This window comes from Synchiropus splendidus, chromosome 4, assembly GCF_027744825.2.
Source record: "Synchiropus splendidus isolate RoL2022-P1 chromosome 4, RoL_Sspl_1.0, whole genome shotgun sequence".
In the NCBI taxonomy this organism is placed as follows: Eukaryota; Metazoa; Chordata; class Actinopteri; order Syngnathiformes; family Callionymidae; genus Synchiropus; species Synchiropus splendidus.
The window spans coordinates 7,771,167-7,795,439 of record NC_071337.1 but is presented as its reverse complement, the minus strand read 5'-3'; the positions used below and the strand labels follow the sequence as shown (position 1 = coordinate 7,795,439).

The following is a 24,273-nucleotide window of genomic DNA, read 5'->3' as shown; positions in this document are numbered from 1 at the left end:
CTATAAATCGATACATCAGTCGACTACATGAGTAGTTTACACCCCTAATAATAATTGATTTAGTAAAGAAACATGTATTTGCCGTGAACATTTTTATCCCTCAAACATTTCCTTAAAGATATTTAAAAATATGTGTTCAAAACTTGCGTGGAGGTTTGTTTGTTGTTGTCTATTGTGTTCTACAAAGTTTGCTTGTATTGCATCAATGAAGTGAAAGAATGTTGATCAGAATGTTATTTATTTATGAGTCAGTTATTTGAGTCATTACAATGACTGGGATTCACACAAAGATGAGAGATGACCTCACACACACCTTTGCGAGGACTTCTCATGACCATAACCTTTTCCCCAGCCTCTAACCCTAAACCTAAGCATCCAAAACCAATGGACAACCTTAACCTTGACTCTAAACCAAACTTAAACGCAATCATAAAAACCTAGTTATTCTGAAGTCTTTGTGTCAGGTCACATAGAGTCACAGAAGAACCCGACCACACTGTGAACCCTGGGTACAGTGGTTGAGTGAAGGAGGTGAAGAAGGTGTGGAGGTGGATCAGAGCATCAGAGGAGACGTTGTAGAAGGACACAGATCCAGCAGGACAGTCCACAAACACTCCGACTTTCTCTGACACAGAGCTGGACTGGATCACTGTTTCTATTCTATTGTGAAAGACATGATAACCTGCATCAGCGCAGCTGAGACTCCAGGACTCACTCGTCTTCTCCTCTGTTTCTTCTGTAGGTCACGGAGATATAAACTTTTCCTGTTCTCTCCACCTCCCAGCAGTTAGAAGATTTGCACTCATCAGCTGAGGAGACTTTTGAAACCTGTCTGGATGTTCAGGATAGTTCTGATCTCCTCTCACATACTTCACAGGCGTGTTGTTGTTGGACAGTAGGAGGCGCTGATGTACCATGTTTGGGTCCAGTGTGAGGGGACAGAGATCTGATGGAGAGAAGAAAACACACGTCATGGGGCTTGTTGAAGAAGTGGTCTTCTCTTCAAGTGAGAGTGGAGCAGTGGCGTCACCTAGTGTTTGAGAGTGGCCCAGCATCAAGACAAGTTTGTACCTGATCAGGGTAAAGTGGACGAGGGAAGAGGTAAGGAAGTTTGGTGGGCAGAAGAAAACATTCACGCCTTCATTTAGTGGACGATAGAGACCTGACTCTTCTCTTAGGGATCCATCCTTGTCTGTAGTGTAGTGGGCAACATAGTTTGATATGGTTGTATCCCAGCTGATATCACTCCAATAATATCGAGCAACAAAGTTTAACAACTTCACTGGAACTTTTTGTCGCAAGTCAGTTTTGTTGTGACAAGCATGTGTGTGTAGCATCACCTCTCAATGTTCAAACAAGATGAAACATCACATGAAGTTTGAACATCTAGACTTGTACCGTTTTTGAAGACATTTCTAGAAACTATCATTGTTCAAACTTTATTGAAAGTGAGGTTAACTATTAAACTCTGTGTTATAAAACAACCCAAAGTCCCTCCTCACCTATCATAACCTTACAAAACAAAACAAATGGCTGACCTTTACCAACAACAATAATGTCCCAGTTGGCTGGTAAGTTTTCATCCGTGAAGCGAAAGGATGAAGATGTTAAAATCATAATTTATTTATTTTTATAAAGTCGATTATTTGAAGTTACAACGGCGATTTTAACTCACACAACATTATCTAAAATTAAAATTAGTGTCACACACAACACGAATCGCAAACATACAAAGGTGAAACTTTCTTTAACAGAAAGCACAGACACACAAAACAAACACAGACCTCTTAAACCACACACACACACTCTACACAACAAAAGACTAAGTCAGGTCATGGAGAGTCACAGAAGAATCTGGCCACCTGAGTCCAAATCCTGGGTACAGAGGTTGAGTGAAGGAGGTGAAGAAGGTGTGGAGGTGGATCAGAGCATCAGAGGAGATTTTGTAGAAGGACACAGATCCAGCAGGACAGTCCACAAACACTCCGACTCTATAGGAGTCGGGTCTGGTCAGGATTTCTGTGGCTTTTTTATTGTGACAGACAAAATAACCTTCATCAGCACAGATGAGACTCCAGGACTGATCATTGTTTCCAAAGTGAGACTCGTCTTCTGTTCTCTTTCCTCTGTAGGTCACTGAGATATGGACGTCTGGGGTCCAATCCACCTCCCAGTAGCAACAACCAGTCAGTTGATTTCTACACATCAGCAGAACTAACCCCAGAAACCGCTCTGGATGTTCTGGATAGTTCTGGTCTTCTTCCATGAGTTCTGCTCTCCTGTAGTTGTTGGACAGTCGGATGCGCTGGTGTGCTGTGTTTGGGTCCAGTGTGAGGGGACAGAAATCTGATGGAGAGAAGACACACGTCATGGAGATGGTTGTTGAAGACGTGAACGTCTCATCAGGAAAGAGTAGCGCCATCTAATGTTTGACAGTGGCCCAGCACCATGAGTTTGGACATAAACTCAACACCAAAGTGACGGTCCTCCAACGACTGTTTCATTTTGAAATTGTTGCTGGACCTTCTCACGTGGTTGCACCACAGTGAGACCATCTTTTAACCTGTGTTTACCTTCACAAAACAACTCGACAGAGAACATTATAATGCATGCAGTAAATGTATCCACATTTAGAGCTGGTGATACCATGGTTCTAGATTTGGATCATACATTCATAACATTCATGAGGGGGCTTCAGCTCAACATCATGTCTCATCAATCCAGTAAAAGCAGACTCACACTTGAGCAGACCGGGTCTTAACCGCTGCTCTCCACCATGGTCCAGCCTGGAGGGAGAAGCACAGTCAGAAGAAGTGGGCAGTGGGACACAGAAACAGATCTTCTGTCTCAACAGTCTCCTTCATGCTTCCTCTGGTGACCAGCATCGTTCACTCTGAAGCTTTTTGGAGCTCTGCTGCTCTCTCCATACCTGAGAGTCTGCAGCTTCCAGTCTGGACTCTCCAGTCCAGCAGACAGCTGCTCCAGTCCTGGTCCTCCTGGATGATTGTAGCTCAGGTCCAGCTCTCTCAGATGGGAGGGGTTGGAGCTCAGAGCTGAGGCCAGAGAAGCACAGCCTTCCTCTGAGATCATACACCCTGACAGACTGGAATCAAGGAAACATCCTTCAGTGTTGTAGAACATCATGGAAGCAGGAGAAGAGTCCAGATGTAGAGCAGGACTGAAGAGAGAACTGACCTGAGAGTCTCCAGGTGACAGTGTGGACTCTCCAGTCCAGCACACAGAAGCTTCACTCCTGAATCCTGCAGGTCGTTGTCACTCAGGTCCAGTTGTGTCAGACTAGAGGACGGAGAGCTGAGGACTGAAGACAGAGGTGGACAACTTCCCTCTGTCAGTCTACAGAGTCTCAACCTGAAGAAGAGAGCAGTGTCTTCAGGAACTTCATCTTGTAGTTATTCAGATGCTAACAGGACATCTGGGAACACCTCAAGAGGATTTACAAAAACAATTCTAATGACATTTGGCTCCTAAAAACAAGTTTAGCTCAAATATAGCTACATCAAATTCACCGGACTGACCTGAGAGTCTCCAGGTGACAGTGTGGACTCTCCAGTCCAGCACACAGAAGCTTCACTCCTGAATCCTGCAGGTTGTTGTCACTCAGGTCCAGTTGTGTCAGACTAGAGGACGGAGAGCTGAGGACTGGGGACAGTTGCAGACAACTTTCCTCTGAAAGTCCACAGCTTCTCAGCCTACAAGACAGGAAGAGAGGAATCATATATGTTGTGATTATGTATTATAGCTCATAGAGATTCCAGGTTTGATCCACCTACAGAACTGTGCTGGAAGCTCTGACCACAGGCAGCAGTCTCACAAAAGCCTCCTCTGAAGGTGTGTACTTATTCAGGTCAAACACTTCCAAATGATCTTCAGATGACAGAATGATCAAGACCAAAGTGGACCACTGTGCAGGAGACAGGTGATCTATGTAGAGATGACCTGAACTCAGCTGCTGTTGGACCTCCTCCACCAGAGAACTGTCCTTCAGCTCATTCAGGCAGTGGAACAGGTTGATGATGCTCACTAGCGACATGTATCCGCTGATCTTCTTCTTGATAAAAGCAACTGTGTTTTCACTGGTCCATGACTCAGTTCCAGTGTGTGTCATAAAATCTCTGAAGAGAGTCTGGTTGGTCTTCAGTGAAAGACCCAGCAGGAAGCGTAGAAACAAGTCAAGATGTCCATCTAGACACTTCACTGTCTCTTCCACGGCAGTCTGGTAGAACTCATCCGGACACGCTTTGACATGAGACAGTCCAGGTTCCTGAGTGTCCAGCAGGTTGACTCCAGAGTTGGTGAAGGCCAGGTGAACATGAAGAGCAGCCAGAAACTCCTGGAGACTCAGGTGGACAAAGCAGAAGACCTTGTCCTGGTACACTCCGGTCTCCTCTCTGGAGATCTGTGTGAACACTCCTGAGTAAACTGAAGCAGCAGTGATATCGAGGCCACACTCAGTCAGGTCTGATTCATAGAAGATCAAGTTTCCTTTCTGCAGCTGCTCAAAAGCCAGTTTTCCCAGCGACTCAATCATCTTCCTGCTCTCAGATGTCCAGTATGGGTAAGTCTCAGATCCTCCATCATACTTCCTCTTCTTGAAGTTGGTCTGAACCACCAGGAAGTGGATGTACATCTCAGTCAGGGTCTTGGGCAGATCTCTGGTCTCTCTGCTCTTCAACATGTCCTCCAGAACTGTGGCAGTGATCCAGCAGAAGATGGGGATGTGACACATGATGTAGAGGCTTCGTGAGCTCCTGATGTGAGAGAGGATGGTGGTCTGCTCCTCATCTCTGAACCTCTTCCTGAAGTACTCTTCCTTCTGGAGGTCAGTGAACCCTCTGACCTCTGTCACCATGTCCATACACTTATGAGGGATCTGATAGGCTGCTGCATGTCTTGTGGTCACCCAGAGGTGAGCTGAGGGAAGGAGCTTCCCCCTGATGAGGTTTGTCAGCAGGACATCTACTGAGGTGGACTCTGTAGTTTCTGTTAGGACAGGACAGTTGTCAAAGTCCAGAGGGAGTCGACACTCGTCCAGACCATCCAAGATGAACAGAACCTGGACTCCTTGAAAGTTGTTGAGTCCAGATTCCTTGGTTTCAGGAAAGAAGAGATGAACAAGTTCCACCAAACTCAACTTCTTCTCTTTCAGCAGGTTCAGCTCTCTGAAGGTGAAAGGAAACATAAGGAGGAAGTTCTGGTGGGCTTTGTCTTCAGCCCAGTCCAGAGTCAGCTTCTGTGTCAGGAGGGTCTTCCCAATGCCAGCCACGCCCTTCGTCAGAAGGCGTCTGATTGGTCGGTCTCTGTCAGGTGAGCTTCTGAAGAAGTCTTCTTGTCTGATGGGTCTATCTAGTGTGGCCAGTGTGGACACAGTTTCCATTGGTCGGACCACATTCTCCTCGTTGCCTCCTTCAGTGATGTAGAGCTCTGTGAACATCTTATTCAGAGGGACAGAGTCGCCAGCTATAGCGACCCCTTCAGACACACTATGGAACTTCATCTGCAGTCGCTTCTTCAGTAAAGGTCCACACTCAGCAGCACGACTTCCTGAATGAAGAACAAAGTCAAATCTGTGAGAAGACTCTTGAAGGCAAAGCCAGAAAATGGTCGGTGTGACTTGTTGGTTCTTCGACTTTAGATTGTACTTCGGGTGTTTGAACATCCTTACTTCTCCATAGACACTCAGCCAAGTCCTCATGTTGTATGTTCCTCAGGAGGTGAACTGTGATCTTCAGGAATTCTTCTCTAATGCTCATCCACTGCTTCTCCTCCTCAGTCTCTGGAGGTTGTGGCTCATCTGGAGTCAAAACCCTCCACACTCTATTCAGCTCCTTTTGCATGTAGTTGAACAACTCCTTCTCCATCAACTGGAATAGAATCAGAGAGATGAAAGTCAGAGTGATAGTTTCTCATCTCTACCATCACAAAAATCAAAAACTTTGAACTTGGATCCAGTCGAAGTGCGACTGAAGTAAATGAATTTGTCAAACAAGTCCCTTTAATGTACCTACATGCTGCGCAGAGTCCAGATGTGGGTGATGCTGCTGACCACTGAGAAGCTCTGAGTATGCATCATCCACTCTGAGAAGAAGGGATTAAGTCTGACAATCAACAAGTGTTCACCTTGTGTGAGGTTCTGAACAGCAGAGTGGAGAATGATGAACGATGAAAAATAACTAGACGGTTCCTCACTGACATCCAGACAGGACCATCACAATGAAAATATGTCATGGTCTCACCTCTCCTCTGGGGCCTCCAGTCCAGCTTCAGTCCCCCACCCCATGGACCAATCACTGTTTTGAGACTCAGACTCATCGTGTCCAGATTCTTCTGGCTCATCTTCATGGCTGCTGATGAAAACGTGGATCAGATTTTTGTCCATCTCCTTGTCTCCTCGTTGACCACTCGATGTCCTTATACTGTTGCACCAGTTCGACGTCAACTCTGAGGATTGAAGTTGGTGATTTATAGTCCCCTGATGTTGCGCTGACTCACTGCATGTGTCTTCTTCTTTTTCTTTCGGCTTCTCCCTTAAGCGGTGGCCACAGTGGATCATCTTCCTCCATCTCACCCTGTCCTCTGCTTCCTCTTCTCTCAAACCTACAAACCTCATGTCCTTCTTCACCACCTCCATAAATCTCTTCTTTGGCCTTCCTCTCCACCTTCTGCCTGGCAGTTCCAACATGAACATCTTCCTGCCAATGTACTTGATCTCTCTCCTCTGTACATGTCCAAACCATCTCCATCCAGCTTCTCTGACTTGGTCTCCTAAACACCTGAGCACATGTGCTGTCCCTCTGATCCTATCATCATCCTGCTCACTCCCAGAGAGAAGCTCAGCATCTTCATCTCTGCTACCTCCAGCTCTGCTTCCTGTCTTTTCCTCAGTGCCACTGTTTCCAAACCATACAACATTGCTGGCCTCACCACCCTTTTGTACACCTTCCCTTCCATCCTTGCTGACACCCTTTTGTCACACATGTGTAAAGGGTTAAAACACAGTAAGTTATAAATAAATAAGATAGGTTACAAAAAGAACTAATAGATAAAAACAGACATCTTATTTTGTATTATTTTATTGTGTTCATTGTTGCATGATGTGATGATGCTTGGAACGGTCAGCAGGGGGCGCATGGCGCTAGTGATGTAGTTAACCATATTGCACTCTGATACCCCCAGGTCAGGGTGGCAATACATGTTCTGTTGAGGGCAGTTTTTTTTTAATGTCTGCAGGTGTGGACATGGACACCTTGCTGGTCAACAGGAGACAGATCTCTGTCTTCATGAGTCCCTGACAATTGTACAAATGTTCAGTCTTGAGTGAGAATGAATATAGATCCAACACTTGAAGGTCTTGAAGGTCCTTGTCTCACCTCTGAGCTCTGGTCAACTGGTCTTCTCCATCTGAGTTTTCACTGAGAGTCCCAGCAGGGTCCATTCCTTCACACAAACACAACAGATCATCATTGATGTGATTCTTGGAGTCTTGAAGGTGAAACAGAGAGACCAGGAGCGACCAAGGTCAGAGGTCAAACTGACTCCATCCACTCAACCATGTTTCTTTACACAGACAAACACATCAGTCCAGTCTGTTCTTATCAGTCTCTGCAGGAGGGGGCGCTCTCTCACGGGTCAGCAAGAGTTGTAGATCAATATTTGCCAAACAGCTGTGATGTTGACTGACATTGTCTCTGTGGAGTCCTTCAACAGGTGATCTTGTCTGCATCACTTTGTTCAATATCAGTTTGATATTTCTGATGTTTACATGAGTGTTCAGGAAATATGACCCTCTGAAATCACTTTTTTTATTCTTATCTGACAAGGAACTGATCCTGTTAATTCACTATTTGATCTTGTTTTATTGCTCATTGAGTTGCATGTTATAAGAAGTCACCAGCTTTATTCATGTTTAACTTCTCTTTGGTTAGTTTGCTTTACTTTCTTATCTCCACCTGTGTTTTCGGTGCATGAACCCATGGATGTTTATTGCCCCACAACCATGTGTCGACCATGTGTTTCGTCCTCCTTCATTGTGTAACTGTGACTCAAGAGTTCTAGATAACACAGATTTGATTGAGAATTGAACTTTTAAACTTTTAAAGTTTACACTATTGTGTCTATGATAAACATGGATCCACACTTTGAAACCCTGAAGGCAGTAGATGTTGTAGATTAAAGTCAGCATTATAAAGGACTCCAAAGTCTACATACCCATGTTTCACACTCATACTCACACGTTGGTCTCTCTATCCTTGTGGGGACTTCTCATTGCCATGATGCGTTTCCCAGGCTCTCACTCTTAACTTAACCATCCAAAACACATGGCTAACCTTAGCCAGGACTCTGAACCAAACTTAACCCTCCAAACTCTGTGTGGACCGGCCAAAATGTCCTCATAAGATCTTGTAGTCACACTCACACACACGCATCAATCAATAGTTTTGAGTCACTTCAGAGTGAGTTTGTTGCAGTCTCATGAAAGTCCACATCCCACAAAGACGGTTGGGTCATGGTCAGATCAGACAAATATTTCTTGACTGACCTGTCAGCTGTTTCCCTCTGTCCATGTTGGAGTCGAGCGTCTGACACACTGGTATTTCATCAAGAGAAGCAGAATTTGAATTACTAAAGTACTGCGCCGACGTATTAACTGTATGTATTAACTGTATTTTAACCTTATTTTATATATATATCACTACATTTGAGTTGCATTCAACAATTCAGATATTTTAACAAGATTTCAGATGAAATAATTGGATCTTTCTGTGCAATTTGCATGCAGTTTTCTATCTTGCCTATGAGGTCTCAGTGGTTAATTTGGTTTATTGCAACCAAATAAACAACAAAGTCTGCTTCTCTTAATGAAATACAAGTGTGTAGTGAGGCGTGGCGTAATGACGTTACTCATTTTATTCTAATTTATGTGTCAAGCAGCTACACCCATGTATGCATGCGGACAGGAAATGACGTCATGAGCCTGAGCCCTGGAAGCAAAACGGGATGAAGAAGCAAATAGGGCAGTGACAATCATCCTAGCTGCCACGTGTCTTGTGTATCAGTGTGATCAGTGGACCAGGAACTGCTGCACTTATAAAGGTTCCCTGTTGTCACAAAGGTTTGTCCTCTGATTAAAGTTGTCAAATTCCATAAACAGATACAACAATACAATCATAGAAATATGTGTGAATGTAACATGAGGTGGGTGAGAGAATATTGAATGTTGAAATCATCATTTATTTCTTTTTCAGCCAGTTATTTGAAGTTACAACAATGAGTTTGACTCACACAAAGATGGAAGGTGAAATCTCCCACAGACTTCCATTAAATTTAACACAGGGATACACACATGTACTCAGGCTTAAAGACATTACACAATAACCTCTCCAACAACACGCATTGATACGAAAGCAGGTGCCTCATCACACAGTGTCACACAACAGGAATGACACCGGTTAAATGTCTTCATCGATTCTATATGACGACAGAAAGACCCTCTCTACAGGGCAGAAGACAGAATCTGTTCACACAGCGTCACAGAAGAACCAGACCAGCAGGCTGCAAATCCTGGGTAGAGTGGTTTAGTGAAGGAGGTGAAGAAGGTGTGGAGGTGGATTATAGCATCAGAGGAGACGTTGTAGAAGGACACAGATCCAGCAGGACAGTCCACAAACACTCCGACTTTCTCTGACACAGAGCTGGACTGGATCTCCGTGAATGTTCTATCGTGACAGACATGATGACCTTCATCAGAGCAGACCAGACTCCAGGACTGATCGCTGCATCCAAACAAAGTCTCCTGGTCTCCCTCGCTCCTCCCGTAAGTCACTGAGATATAAACCTTTCCTCTCCTCTCCACCTCCCAGTAACAGCGACCAGTCAGAACATTTGCACACATCAGCTGAAGATACATCTTAAACCTGTCTGGATGTTCTGGATAGTTCTGATCTTCTGTCACAAATTCCACTGTCCTTCCATTGTTGGACAGTATGAGGCGCTGGTGTGCTGTGTTTGGATCCAGTGTAATAGGCCAGAGATCTGATGAAGAGAAGAAGATACATGTCATAATAGCTGTATAAACACTTGTTACCTAACTACCCCCCAACAACCTTCACCGTGTTTTCTAACCAATAGCAAAGGCTGTTAGAGGGGGGAGCACATATGACACAGGAATACTGGTTACCGAATGTAACCGCAGTTCTATGAATATGTACGTTGCCCTGTCTTCTACAGTTCCAAGAGGAGCAGAGTAGCGGGAAACAAGAGGGTTTATATGTGGTTGGTGGTGCCTTCCTGGGTAGCGAGCCAATACATCGAAGTGACTATTGGTGGATTAACCAATAGCAAAGGCCGTTAGAGGTTGGAGCACATATGACATGAAGTAGTGACCATCTTTTCAAGTGAGAGTGGAGCAGTAACGCTCCGAGTATTTGAGCGCAACCTAACACAAGTGTGGCTAAAGCAGCTAAAAGATTTGTCAAATGAAAATAGTTGCTACAGAAACTTCAAAATAATACAATAAAATAAATATATAGTGCTTACTTTAGACTAAACTATTGTTGCTAATGCTAATGCTAATCTTCCTGAGGTAAATGCTGTTATTGTTAAGTAATATTGTCTAATACGATGATAAGGTTGCTAAAATGAATAGTTTTGTAGCTTAGGCTAAAGGTAATGTTGCGTAAGTTTAGTGGATGTTGTGTGTGATGTTAGGGAAAAATATCATTTTCAGCATTTATATTTTACTCTGTTCAGAGTCAGAGCGTCACTTCTAGTCTGTGCATGAAGGGTTTCAACGACTGCTCACCAGTCGTACAATGGTTTCTCAGTAAATGGGTTGTTTTGCTTCCAATCATCCAGATTTATATGCAGCTTTTCCACCACAAAGGTCAAGCGGAACTACAGTAAACTGTGTGTCAAATGGCCATGAGATGTCAATATTCCCAAAGGAGCTCTGACTGTGAATTGGGCTTGGGTGATCCTTATTTTCAAGAAAAGATTCAACAATTTCCCAGGGTTTCATCAAATTCATGACTCATCAGTGCAGTGAAAGAAGACTTACATTTGAGCAGACCAGGTCTTAACCTCTGCTCTTTTCCATGGTCCAGCCTGGAGGAAGAAGCACAGGCAGAATTATTCATGGTCAGTGTGACAGCAGTCGTGCTTCCTCTGGTGTCCAGCATCGTTCACTCTTTGGAGCTCGGTTGCTCTCTCCATACCTGAGACTCTCCAGCCTCCAGTCTGGTCTCTCCAGTCCAGCAGACAGCTGCTCCAGTCCTGGTCCTCCTGGATGATTGTAGCTCAGGTCCAGCTCTCTCAGATGGGAGGGGTTGGAGCTCAGAGCTGAGGCCAGAGAAGCACAGCCTTCCTCTGAGATCATACACCCGGACAGACTGGAATCAAGGAAACATCCTTCAGTGTTGTAGAACATCATGGAAGCAGGAGAAGAGTCCAGATGTAGAGCAGGACTGAAGAGAGAACTGACCTGAGAGTCTCCAGGTGACAGTGTGGACTCTCCAGTCCAGCACACAGAAGCTTCACTCCTGAATCCTTCAGGTCGTTGTCACTCAGGTCCAGTTGTGTCAGACTAGAGGACGGAGAGCTGAGGACTGAGGACAGAGGTGGACAACTTCTCTCTGTCAGTTCACAATGCCTGAGCCTGTGAAAGACAGCAGTGTTGTGAAGAACTTCATCTTGTTTTCACTGAGATGCAAACACACACCTATTTCTTTTTTGTTCAGTGACAGATGCCAAACTTCAAAAAATGAAATCAACACCTGAACGCGACTCACCTGCACAGAACATCTGGACAAACATCAGGAGTTCTTCCAATCTACACTTATTACAACTCACTTCTAAAGAAATAGTGTCTCTGAAAAATAAGTTAATCTGAAAGAAAAGTTTACCTTAGAGATGGACAGAAGAGAGAACTGACCTGAGAGTCTCCAGGTGACAGTGTGGACTCTTCAGTCCAGCACACAGAACCTTCAGTGAATCCTGCAGGTCGTTGTCACTCAGGTCCAGTTGTGTCAGACTAGAGGACGGCGAGCTGAGGACTGAGTAGAGAGGCGGACAACTTCTCTCAGTCAGTCCACAACATTTCAGCCTGTGAGAAATGAAGTCAAAAATCAAACATGTGAGTCGTTCATGTGTGATTCAGTGCAGAAGAAATGTGTTAGGTTTGATCCACCTACATAACTTTGTTGGACGCTCTGACCACAGGCAGCAGTCTTAGAAAAACCTCCTCTGAAGCAGAGTATTTGTTCAGGTCGAACACATCCAGATGTTCTTCAGAGGACAGTAAGATGAAGGCCAGTGCAGACCACTGAGCAGGAGACAGGTGATCTTCGGAGAGACGTCCTGATCTCAGCTGCTGTTGGACCTCCTCCACCAGAGAACTGTCCTTGAGCTCATTCAGACAGTGGAACAAGTTGATGGTTCTCTCTGGAGACACGTCTTCACTTAACTTCTTCATGATGAACTCAGCTGTGTTGTTATTTGTCCATTGGTCACTTTCTGATTGTGTCAACAAACCTCTGAGGAGAGACTGGTTGGTCCTAAGTGAAAGACCCAACGGGCAGCGCACAAACAAATCCAGGAGTCCATTTGGACTCTTCAGGGTCTGTTCCACTGCTTTCTGGTAGAACTGCTGTTTAGCATTTGCTAGCAGAAATTTGCAGTTCTTTCTTTCTGGTTCCAGCAAATTGACTCCAGAGTTGGTGAAAGTCAGGTGGACGTGAAGAGCAGCAAGAAACTCTTGAAGACTCAGGTGGATGAAGCAGAAGACCTTGTCCTGGTACAGTCTTCGCTCCTCTCTAAAGATCTGTGTGTAGACTCCTGAGTAAACTGAAGCAGCAGTGATATCGATGCCACATTCAGTCAGGTCTGATTCATAGAAGATCAAGTTTCCTTTCTGCAGCTGCTCAAAAGCCAGTTTTCCCAGAGACTCGATCATCTTCCTGCTTTCAGGAGTCCAGTGTGGGTACGTCCCAGATCCTCCATCAAACTTCACCTTCTTCACTTTGGTCTGAACCACCAGGAAGTGGACCTCTGTCGCCATGTCCACACACTCAGGAGGGATCTGATTGGCTGCTGCAGGTCGTGTGGTCACCCAGAGGTGAGCTGAGGGAAGGAGCTTCCCCCTGATGAGGTTTGTCATTCAGCATTGTATTCAGTTTTTCCATTTTTCTCAACAGTTAGCATCAAGTGTATTTCATTTCTTTTTCTATTAGTAAATTAGATGAACATGACTGGCACTTTTCTATGACAAACATAATTCCAATGATCACATGGTTTCATGTCATTTCACAGGGTTTAAGTTTGTTCACATGTGAGTAGATTAAATATGGTTGTTGATCACAAATTAAATTAAGAGTAATGAATCAGTTCTATTACTTGAATGGGTCCCGGGTCCATTTGTTTTGGGAAAAGTGGTCCCCCAGATCAACAAGGTTAAGAACCCCTGAACTAGACCATGTATAAATAAACACACGCGAGGACCGTCAATGACATAACGCTTTCCCCAGCCTCCAATCCTTCACTGAACCACCCAAAACAAATGGTTAACCTTAATCTTGCTAAAATCGTATTATGATAACCTAGTTCTTCTAAAGTTATTTCCCTTCAAAATGAGGCTTGAAGAAACTCATAACACTTCACTGGCACCAGACGAAAGTGAAACCAGAGTTACACGACACAAATACAAAGTTCAACAATGGTACTGCAGCACTAAAACCACTGATATTAACCTCGGGGCAGCGCAACTTACCTGCTCAGAAGTAGGTCCACTGGTCTGTCGGTCCCTGGGGTCCTTGAAGCGTCACGCAGTAGCATAGTAGCCGATGACAATACCTGTTGAAAAATTAGTTGACCGTACATGCGTGCGCGCGCATGCATGTACGGCGAATAAGTATCATTTATTTCCACGAAAATGTGGCGCATTGACTGAACTCATTCAGATAAATTAAAACCAATAAACATCACGTCCATATTATGAGTCTGCGCTTGTTTTTCCCCGTGAATTTGTCGGGAAACAGAACAGAGCACTCGGGAACGGGAGAGTGAATAAGAACCAAAATCGAAGTAATCTGGTGAAATTAGTGACTCGTGCGGCTGTAATGTTGTAACAGGGGTCGGACAAGCTCAAATAAATTGCAGCAGTATGAATGAGCTCCCATTGGAGCCCCATTCATTGTTTTCATGGTCCTCAGCACGTAAAAAAAGGCGTTTTTCATAACCCCATGCACGATTCAATAGATTAAATATTCGTGACCACATGAACGAATTGCCTTGAGACAAATGTGTATAACTTCAAGAGCGCCATCTAGTGGCATCTAAAAGTTAGTACCGTAATCTCCGGACTATAGAGCGCACCGGAATATTAGCTGCACCCACCAAATCTAATAAGGAAAATGGATCGTTTTCATACATAAGCCGCACTGGTCTATAAGCCGCGGGTGCACTGTTGCTGTCTGTCCCACAGAAGATGCATGAGGATCACTTCTAGCGATCCTCTAGTTCTAGTTTTGAAAACGGAGTCCAGCGTCGAGACTGACTCATGAAACAATCTTGTCAATGTTCTGAACACCAGTCATGAACTCCTCACATCTTATTTACATTTAAAGTGTTCAAAAAGCGCTGTTTTCACCCCCCCCCCCAGTAGATTGTCTCTGTTGGAAGAGCTGTGGACACGCGGGCGAAAACAGTGCAATTTGAGCCCTTTAAAGGTAAATAAAAAAAGTTTCAGATTCAGGTGGTGGACCACGAACGCTGCATCTGACACACACAAGACAGCAGCGGATTCGGTCGTGGTTGATTCCGTCTTAAAGCGACACCTGAGAAAGGCTGCTCATCTGGCGCGGTGAAATTAATGATTATTTCTTGGGAAATATGCTTCGTGTTCCGAATGTCACGCTCAGACCAGCGAGTGACCCCTGGTTCCTGCAGTTTCACTTTCATGAGCACCAGAAAACTCTCTGTGCTCCGTCAAGTGCTGGTGTTTTAAATATCGTATTGAATTCGTGGCGTTGACGCCTTTTAACGTGCATGTGCTGCAGGACGCAAACTTTACATGACAGACTGAAAAATGCTTCCGCATTAGACACGCCGTTGCCAAGCGAGTGGCGAGCCTGCAGGGAGGGAGGAGCGGACGCATCACAAACCGCGGGCGGTGCCTCATCAGAACGGCTGCTGTCACATGTGATCAGATTTTGTGACAGGCAACAACAGGCAGTGGTCTGCATTGACAGATCACAAGTTCAGCATTTCATTATGGGTGGCCAATTGATTGGAATATCCCTCCTAAAAATCCATTTATAAGCCGCAGTGTTCAGAACGCGAGAATAAAGTTGCGGCTTATAGTCCGGAAAATACTGTATACTTTTTCTTTTACTGCCCACACATCAGTGGGGATCGGCACAGATCAGCGAGCAGTGCATTCTGGTGTAGGTGACTGACCTCACTGAGAAGTGAGCAGCATTGCTGAACTAACTTGTTTTCACAACTGCAAATGCTTTGGTGGTTTGAAATTTAATGCTACACTCAATGTTATTGATAAATGTTATCGATAAAACATTAATTCATCATCACACAGTATGTTCACACAGCTTTATTTAAACTTGAAATGAAAAAAATCGCCAAGGTATTTCTTGGAAGTAACTGATTAATCACTGAATATCCACCTGACCAGTTTGCAGCCTGTAGTCCAGACACTTTCAGGTCAGGCGGTTGATAGTTTCTGGGAACAATTACAGATGAGCTTCAAGATAATTTCTGGAACAAAAGTATTTGGAATCTATTTAGATTAAATACCTTTGATATTTGCACAGTGGGATTTTGACAGCACAACACGATAAGAATTCTCACCAAGCAGAAATAGCAAACACAAATACACAGCTGCACCCTCTTGGACAATTTAGCAAATTCATAAACAGCTGCAGTCTCACTTGGTAAACTCAACTGGATCACACAGAGTCACTGAAGAACTAGCACCATAAGTAGACCTGCTCCAGAATCCGAATCCTGGGTAGAGAGGTTTAGTGAAGGAGGTGAAGAAGGTGTGGAGGTGGATCAGAGCATCAGATGAGATGCTGTAGAAAGACACAGATCCAGCAGGACAGTCCACAAACACGCCGACTCTCTTGGAGCTAGGGCTGGGCATAATCTCTGTTTTTTCGCCTTTGTGGAGGACATGGCAACCAGCATAATCGGAGCAGACCAGACTCCAGGACTGATCGTTGAGTCCAAACTCACACTCCTCTTCTGCTCCGCTTCTGCTGTAGGTCACTGAGATGTAAACTCTTCCTTCCCTCTCCACCTCCCAGTAACAGCGACCAGTCAGAACATTTGTACACATCAGCTGAGGAGACTTGTTAAACCTGTCTGGATGTTCTGGATAGTTCTGATCTTTTGTGACTAAGTTCAATGTCTTGTTGTTGTTGGACAGTAGGAGGCGCTGGTGTGCTGTGTTTGGGTCCATTGCAACAGGAAAGAAATCTAATGGAGAGAAGAAAACACATCAGATGTTTGTTGAAGAAGTGAGCTTCGATATTAGTCAGAGTGGAATACAAGCACCCTCTAATGTTTGAGAGTGGCTCAGCACAGACGAGTGAAGACACTTGCAAGCTCCTGATAAACAATATTTCAATAAGGTTTCTTGTCTTTTCAGTGTGGTTCACTTGTTGCCAATGAGGCATCATTTATTCGTGAAGGCAAAACCATCTTGAACGTTGAAAACTACAAGAGTAAGAGACATCCACTTGCAAAAATTATTCTAAAATGAAGGCAGACTTACACTTGCGCGGACCAGGTCTTAACCTCTGCTCTCCTCCATGATCCAGCCTGGAGGAAGAAACGGTCAGAATGATTAGTGGTCAGTGGGACAACAGTCTGATTCAATGGTCTCCTTCATGCTTCCTCTGTTGTCCAGCATCGTTCACTCTTTGGAGCTCGTTTGCTCTCTCCATACCTGAGAGTCTCCAGCCTCCAGTCTGGACTCTCCAGTCCAGCAGACAGCAGCTCCAGTCCTGGTCCTCCTGGATGATTGTAGCTCAGGTCCAGCTCTCTCAGATGGAAGGGGTTGGAGCTCAGAGCTGAGGCCAGAGAAGCACAGCCTTCCTCTGAGATCATACACCGAGACAGACTGGAATCAAGGAAACATCCTTCAGTGTTGTAGAACATCATGGCAGCAGGAGAAGAGTCCAGATGTGGAGCAGGACTGAATCGAGGACTGACCTGAGAGTCTCCAGGTGACAGTGTGGACTCTCCAGTCCAGCACACAGAAGCTTCACTCCTGAATCCTGCAGGTCGTTGTCACTCAGGTCCAGATGTGTCACGCTAGAGGACGGAGAGCTGATTCAGCTCATTCAGACAGTAGAACAAGTTGATGGTTCTCTCTGGAGACACAACTTGATTTATTTTCTTCTTTATGAAATCAACTGTGCTCATATTGATCCACAGATCATTTCCTGACTGTGGCAACAAACCTCTCAGGAGGGTCTGGTTGGTCTTCAGTGAAAGACCCAAGAGGAAGCGCAGGAACAAGTCCAGGTGTCCATTTTGACTCTCCAGGGTCTGTTCCACTGCTTTCTGGTAGAACTGCTGTTTAGCATTTGCTTGCTGACGTTTGTAATTCTTTCTTTCTGGTTCCAGCAAATTGACTCCAGAGTTGGTGAAGGTCAGGTGGACATGAAGAGCAGCAAGAAACTCTTGAAGACTCAGGTGGATGAAGCAGAAGACCTTGTCCTGGTACAGTCCTGTCTCTGTCTCTCTGAAGATTTGTGTGAACACTCCTGAGTAAACTGAGGCAGCAGTGATATCGATGCCACACTCAGTCAGGTCTGATTCATAGAAGATCAAGTTTCCTGTCTCCAGCTGCTCGAAAGCCAGTTTTCCCAGAGACTCGATCATCTTCCTGCTCTCAGGAGTCCAGTGTTGGTCTCTCTCAGATCCTCCATCAAACTTCACCTTCTTCACTTTGATCTGAACCACCAGGAAGTGGATGTACATCTCAGTCAGAGACTTGGGCAGCTCTCTGGTCTCTCTGCTCTTCAACATGTCCTCCAGAACTGTGGCAGTGATCCAACAGAAGATGGGGATGTGACACATGATGTAGAGGCTTCGTGAGCCCTTGATGTGAGAGAGGATGGTGTTGGTCTTTGACTTGCTTCCGAACCTCTTCTTGAAGTACTCTTCCTTCTGGAGGTCAGTGAACCCTCTGACCTCTGTCACCATGTCCACACACTCAGGAGGGATCTGATTGGCTGCTGCAGGTCGTGTGGTCACCCAGAGGTGAGCTGAGGGAAGCAGATTCCCTCTGATGAGGTTTGTCAGCAGGACATCTACAGAGGTGGACTCTCTAGCTTCTGTCAGGACCCGATTGTTGATGAAGTCCAGAGGGAGTCTACACTCGTCCAGACCATCAAAGATGAACAGAACCTGGACTCCTTCAAAGCTGCTGAGTCTGAATTCTTTGGTTTCAGGAAAGAAGAGATGAACAAGTTCCTCCAAACTCAACGTCTTCTCTTTCAGTGTGTTCAGCTCTCTGAAGGTGAAAGGAAACATGAAGTGGAAGTTCTGGTGGGCTTTGTCTTCAGCCCAGTCCAGAGTCAGCTTCTGTGTCAGGAGGGTCTTCCCAATGCCAGCCACGCCCTTTGTTAGCAGGCAAGTTGGTCGATCTCTGTCAGATGAGCTTCTGAAGAGGTCTTCTTGTCTGATGGTGGTTTCTGGAGTGAACGCTTTCCTGCCAGCAGTTTCAATCTGTCGGACCTCGTGCTCCTGGTTGACCTGGTCTGTGCCCCCCTCAGTGATGTAGAGCTCTGTGTAGATCTGATTCAGAGAGAAAGAGTTTCCTGCTTGAGCAATCCCTTCAGACACACTGTGGAACTTCCTCTGCAGACTCTTCTTCAGTCGAGGTCCACACGTTGTTGCACAACGTCCTGAATGAAGGAAGATGTTAAATCAGCCAGAAGATTGTGGACGGTGAAGCTGTATAATGATCTTCCGCTTCAATAGCTAGTTCTTCCACTTGAAATGGAGTCATTGCTGTGATGCACACGTCAGAGGTGCTTGAACATTCTCACCGCTAAACAGACTCTCAGTCAGATCTTCCTCTCCCTTCTTCCTTAAGGATTCTTCTCTGCTGCTCCTCCTCTGATCCTCTTCCTCCTCAGTCGCTTGAGGTTCTGGGTCTCTCTTGTGCGTCCTCATATGGAACTCTTCATCCTGTTTCGATCACAGAAATATGGAGAAGACTGTCGCAGCGATATGGTTCATCTCCAGAACCAAAGATCAGAAATTGAACTGAAGCTGAATTGAAACTGATCAGAAGGAATTTCTCAGAGAAGAACCCACACTTGTTTTTGTATATACCTGTTGTGTAGAGTCTTGATTCGAATGTTGCTGTTGACCACCAAGAACTCCGGAGCTCTGATGATCCAATCTGAGAAGAGGAGATGAACTGTGATAGATAACAATCTCTCCACGTTGACAACAGCATGGACACAATCTATTTACACTTGAAGGTTCGTCCCAAATTTCCAGAGCATTACAAGATGAACATGAAACATCTACTCACTTCTCCTGTGAAGACACAAGTCCAGCTTTGAAGTTTACACCCACCCCCATGGACCGGTCACTCTTCAGAGACACATAGTAGAGACCTGACTCTTCTCGTTCCTCGTGACGGAGCCTGATGAAGACACAAGCAGACTGTGATGACGATAGGCTGGTTTGTGGATTTTATGACGTTAGGATTCAGAGCGAACCACTGTCTGAAGTTGGACTAACATTCAATAGGGTGTTCAAGATGGCCTTGGCATCTGAGGCAGCTGATGACTTGATGAACCTGCATGGTGTGAAATCATCAGCTAAAGGAAGTAGGGGATCACCGAATCAACAAGATGGAGGAGATGCACGTGCATGCACAAGTTCCTGATGAGGAATTGGGGAGAATCATTTGGCCAATGCTTCCAATGTCTTAACTGTGGCAAGGTGGGGCAGTTAAGAAACACCACTAAGATGATGTCAGCAGTGGAGGACATAGACAAATCTGTAAGGAGGAATAGGGGTGTGTGTTTTTTATTTTTGTTTTTGTTTACTGTACATCTATTGGAAGGGGGGACGAAGGGACATCAGCTGGGATGAAGCAGCAGAAATAGAATTCCCTCTTGGAGGGAATTCTCCAGTAGAGTCAGTGCTGTATTCCCTGAATGGAATGGTTAGATGTGTGTCCTGTTTGGCACACATGGTTTCATCTCTGTTAAAGCCACGCTCGTTGAGTTCACTCTCAACTAAAATGTTTGGAGTGGGAACATGCCAAAGAGTTTATGGCATGCAACAGAATGACACATTGCCTCAGCTGGTGGGCAAGTGGGCAGTACAGACTTTCAAACACCTAACAAAAAAAAACAAAACAAAAAAAACAGACCTGTTGCCTGAGAAACCACACTGAGCGGAACTTCATTTCATACTCAGATTACGCACCAGTCAACAATAGTTCTATAACATGCAGAAATGGTGGTCAGGAAAATAAAGTGAGGATGTAATGGAATCTTCGATCAATAAATATTGACTGGAATTTGGTGTATTTGTTTCACTTGGAATCAAGAAAGTTGATCGTAATCTGAATCATGAAGCAACAGTCTCAAAATGTAAGTGTTGAGGGAATCTGGAAAGTTGAACGAGCTTGTGATTGAACTGCCTCAAGATTCACGTTTCAAGGTCCCTCTGTGTGGATTTGTCGCTTCCTACTGGTGAAGTGAGGCACCGAACGGTGGCGATGTGATTTGAAATGGGTATTGGTGTGTGCACGGTCTCGTAAAGAGGGGTCAGTTCTCTGTTTTCATGAGTCTCCGTATGTGAGCCTGAGAGTTTCACACTCACCTCAGACCCGAAGAGTCTGCTCCTTCGCTGAAGTCATTGTAGTTCCCCATCAAGTGATCAGTCTCCGGAGAGACAGAACTGGGTCCAGGTCCAGAGCTTGCTACAGGACCGGCTACTTCGGCCTGCATATCAGATCTAGAATGGAAAAGTTGTAAGAATGAAAACATGAAGGACAGTTGTGGAGCTCCTCGTCTCACCTCTGAGCCCTGGTCTGGTGGTATTTTTGATCTGAGTTCCCACCGAGGGTCCTATCAGAGTCCAAACCTTCCCAAAAAAAAAACAGATCAAGACTGATTCTTGGAGAAGTTGTGAAGGTGAAACAGAGAGAACAGCAGCAGCAGAGGTAATTTCTCCGGCCCTCATGAAGTCAAATTGAAACTGCAAAAGAAATTGTCCTCGTAAAAGAAGTTACCGGTATCTTTGTTTTATATTGAGAACCGTAAACCAAAATGAAAATAAATTACAGTATATAATCAAATAATATATTTTGGGTATATGACATCATGGAGTAAATACATTTTTTATTCTAGTTTTATGGTACTAAAGTCAATAAATTTAAGTTAAACCTAATACCTTTCAAAATTGAATTACTCATCCCTGGTCACATTCATGTGTCTGTTGTCTGCATGACGTCTGTCAGTCAGTATGACAGACAATGCATGGTACATTCAAAGGTCCAACTCAAACCCAAAAAATAATCGTGTTTTATGAACGTACATGCATACTTATGCTCACCCACACCCATGTTATGTTTTTTGTTTTTCTCAGTGCGGGATCTGTCTCTCACTGTATGGCAAACATAAGCATTTTTCTTTTGATTAACCTTCATCTGCCTGTGTAACTTTCCTGACTGACCTTTCACATCCATTATCTCACTCCATGACAGTAGTCGTTCATATCTTTGTGTTAATACATTTTTGGAGTGCATTTTATGTGGTACTGCAATTGTTTCAAGTCAGCTATTAAACAGTAACGTACTATTTATTGCCCTCAGTTTTGCAGTGAAACGTTATGTTAGCTGTTAGCTTGGATCAAACCAGGAACACTATGATGCACAGGTGAAGGTGTGGGGTCGGTCAGAAGAGAGAATCAGATTCATTCAAAGTTGCGCTGTTAACCAAGCTTGACCGTTCCTACTGTGTTGCGCCTGATCAAACATCCGCTCACATGTGTTCTGGGAGTTTGAGAAGTATTTTTTGAACGATGTTGTCCGCCCAGACAACAATCAGACCCTTTACTGTCAGGCATCTATCTTGTTTGTGTGGAGTCGCGCTGTACATGTAGTTTCTGGCATCTATTGTGGGGTCGCATGAGGTGAGAAGCTCACCCACCGAGACAAGGTGCAGCTCTCCAGCCAGGATCAAGTCCGTGGCCAAAAAAACTCACTTTTGGTCACAACCCACCAGTTGAGGATCAGTGCTCCAAATTGTTCTGTGACCACAGTACCTCTCTTCACTGACTCCCAATCGCTGCCAATAAACTCAAAACCAACCAGTTCTCAAACAGAAACTGAAGCAAAAATGTGAGCAAACTCCTATCACTTTAGAAGTCAGAAACTCTAAAATCCAGCGAAATAGTATTTGTCCCATGTGTAAACAAGAATAAATCACTCCTCATTTTTAGTTCTTGTAATTGAATGTGAGACCACTTCACTGTGGTGTGTTGTTGGTTGACTGTGATCTATGTGTAACATGGATGCTGTATAAGTGGTGATGTGAAACCTGGATGATTCGCTGCATGAAAATGGCCGTTTTGTCATGATTTGCTTTTATTTGATTGTGGAACTTCCGTTTTTTGTTTCTCCCTTTCCTGGTTAATGGCACACGGCTGGAGTTAATCTTCTAATCATCATCAAGAGCTCTTATGCACCTGGACTCCAGCATCGTGTGCCAGAACGACTCCGTCCGTTTCTTTGGTAAATTGGTTCTGTGTTCGTCTTTGCTTTCGCTTGCTCGCTGGTTTCATTATTTTATTATCCCTTGATTATCCCTGGGGCCTGAGTTAGTCTTTTGTTCCTTCCTCTGTTTTCGCGTGTTTCCTGGTTTCTTCTGTGAATTTTGTTATTGCTCTTCATCGTGTTTTGTCTCTATGTTTACAGATTTTACGTTCATTTGATCTACCGGTTCCGGTAAGGCTTTCTGTTGGACTCTAATTCTCGCTTGTGGACTTCTTCCAGTTTTGGTGACGCTTTCTGTTTGGCTGTTTTGACTTCGCTTTGTTCTGCCGGTTCGGTTTTGAATGTATTATTAAGTATTGTACTCGCTCCACATCTTGTCTCCTGTGAGTTACACTTGGGTCCCGCCCTGTTCGTTGATCATAACATGTTTATCGCAGCAGTTTATGCTTTTATAGCTTAGCTCAGTTCAGACTAGCTATCAGTAAAGCTATTCACATTGTACTTGGTACCTGAAAGAAAACTACCGTTATATTGACGGGAAGATGCCAACTGGGAAAACATTACGCTGATAAGATGCTGAGCCAGCAAATCAGTGAGAGCATACTCCTGTCCGTTTTTGAGCCTAGCAGTTGGACGCAGTGGCTGTGGTGTTTTGAATGATCGTGGACTGGCTGAGATGTCAGGAGCGCATCAGATCAACTCACTACTGTATATATTGGGGTAGGAAAGTGACAATGTTTTGAATACTTTAGAGAGCAACTCGTGTCCAAATCCAACTTTCCAGGCTGACTCATATTTTTCAAATGTTGAAGTCCTCCTCTCCATAATGCAGTGAGTACTTCATCATGAGTGTGTATTCTGAAGTTATTGCCTTATAAAGTTCTACTCTGAACTCTTTAAATTGGACTATGGACTACTACAATGACAGTTGTCATTTAACTAAAATTGAATAAATAAGTAAATTGGATTTCAAAAATCAAATCTGTGTGGAATATTTTCTGGAGTAGCTCAAGTTGGTAGATTATTAGATTATTCAAGCTCAACTAACCATACTGCAGTTGTGTGAATGTTTGCTCCTTTTCAACATGGATCTACTAGTTTTGTCTGAGTCATTCTTGGCCCTCATCAACTCAAGACTGACTTGTGAATCGAGGGAGAGTTACTTACCTGTGCATAGCGTTCGTGTCCTCTGTGGTCTCTGATCCATGTTGGAGCCGAGTTCCACTTCTTCAGACCAGAACTCTCTCAATGTGACTGGATGAACTCACTCTACTTTCTGACACTGTCATCAAATGAAAGCAAACCTTGAACTTGGAGCATAAAATATGACTAAGACGACCTGCTTTTATGCCTGCCTTATGAACCAATAAAAGCACATTGGTGGGTGTGGTGGAGATAATAACTCCTCTACGTCCTCTAACTAAAACGGTGAAAATCTCCGGAAGCTACATCAGTTTTGAAAATTGCACAGCAATGTCAACCTC

The 24,273-nt window shown here is 44.5% G+C and overlaps 1 protein-coding gene across 1 annotated transcript; it reads right to left on the bottom strand.

The window, feature by feature from the left end:
* Window positions 1–1,822: 1,822 nt before the first annotated feature.
* LOC128756805 (NACHT, LRR and PYD domains-containing protein 12-like) lies at window positions 1,823–23,996 on the bottom strand. The gene is given in 17 exon segments (XM_053861488.1): window positions 1,823–2,346; window positions 2,740–2,786; window positions 2,930–3,103; window positions 3,196–3,369; window positions 3,537–3,710; window positions 11,232–11,405; window positions 11,498–11,671; window positions 11,948–12,118; window positions 16,979–17,152; window positions 17,245–17,359; window positions 17,361–18,947; window positions 19,092–19,233; window positions 19,381–19,450; window positions 19,586–19,699; window positions 20,893–21,027; window positions 21,090–21,156; window positions 23,957–23,996. Coding segments are annotated over 17 exon segments (4,056 nt in total).
* Between the last annotated feature and the right edge of the window lie 277 nt (window positions 23,997–24,273).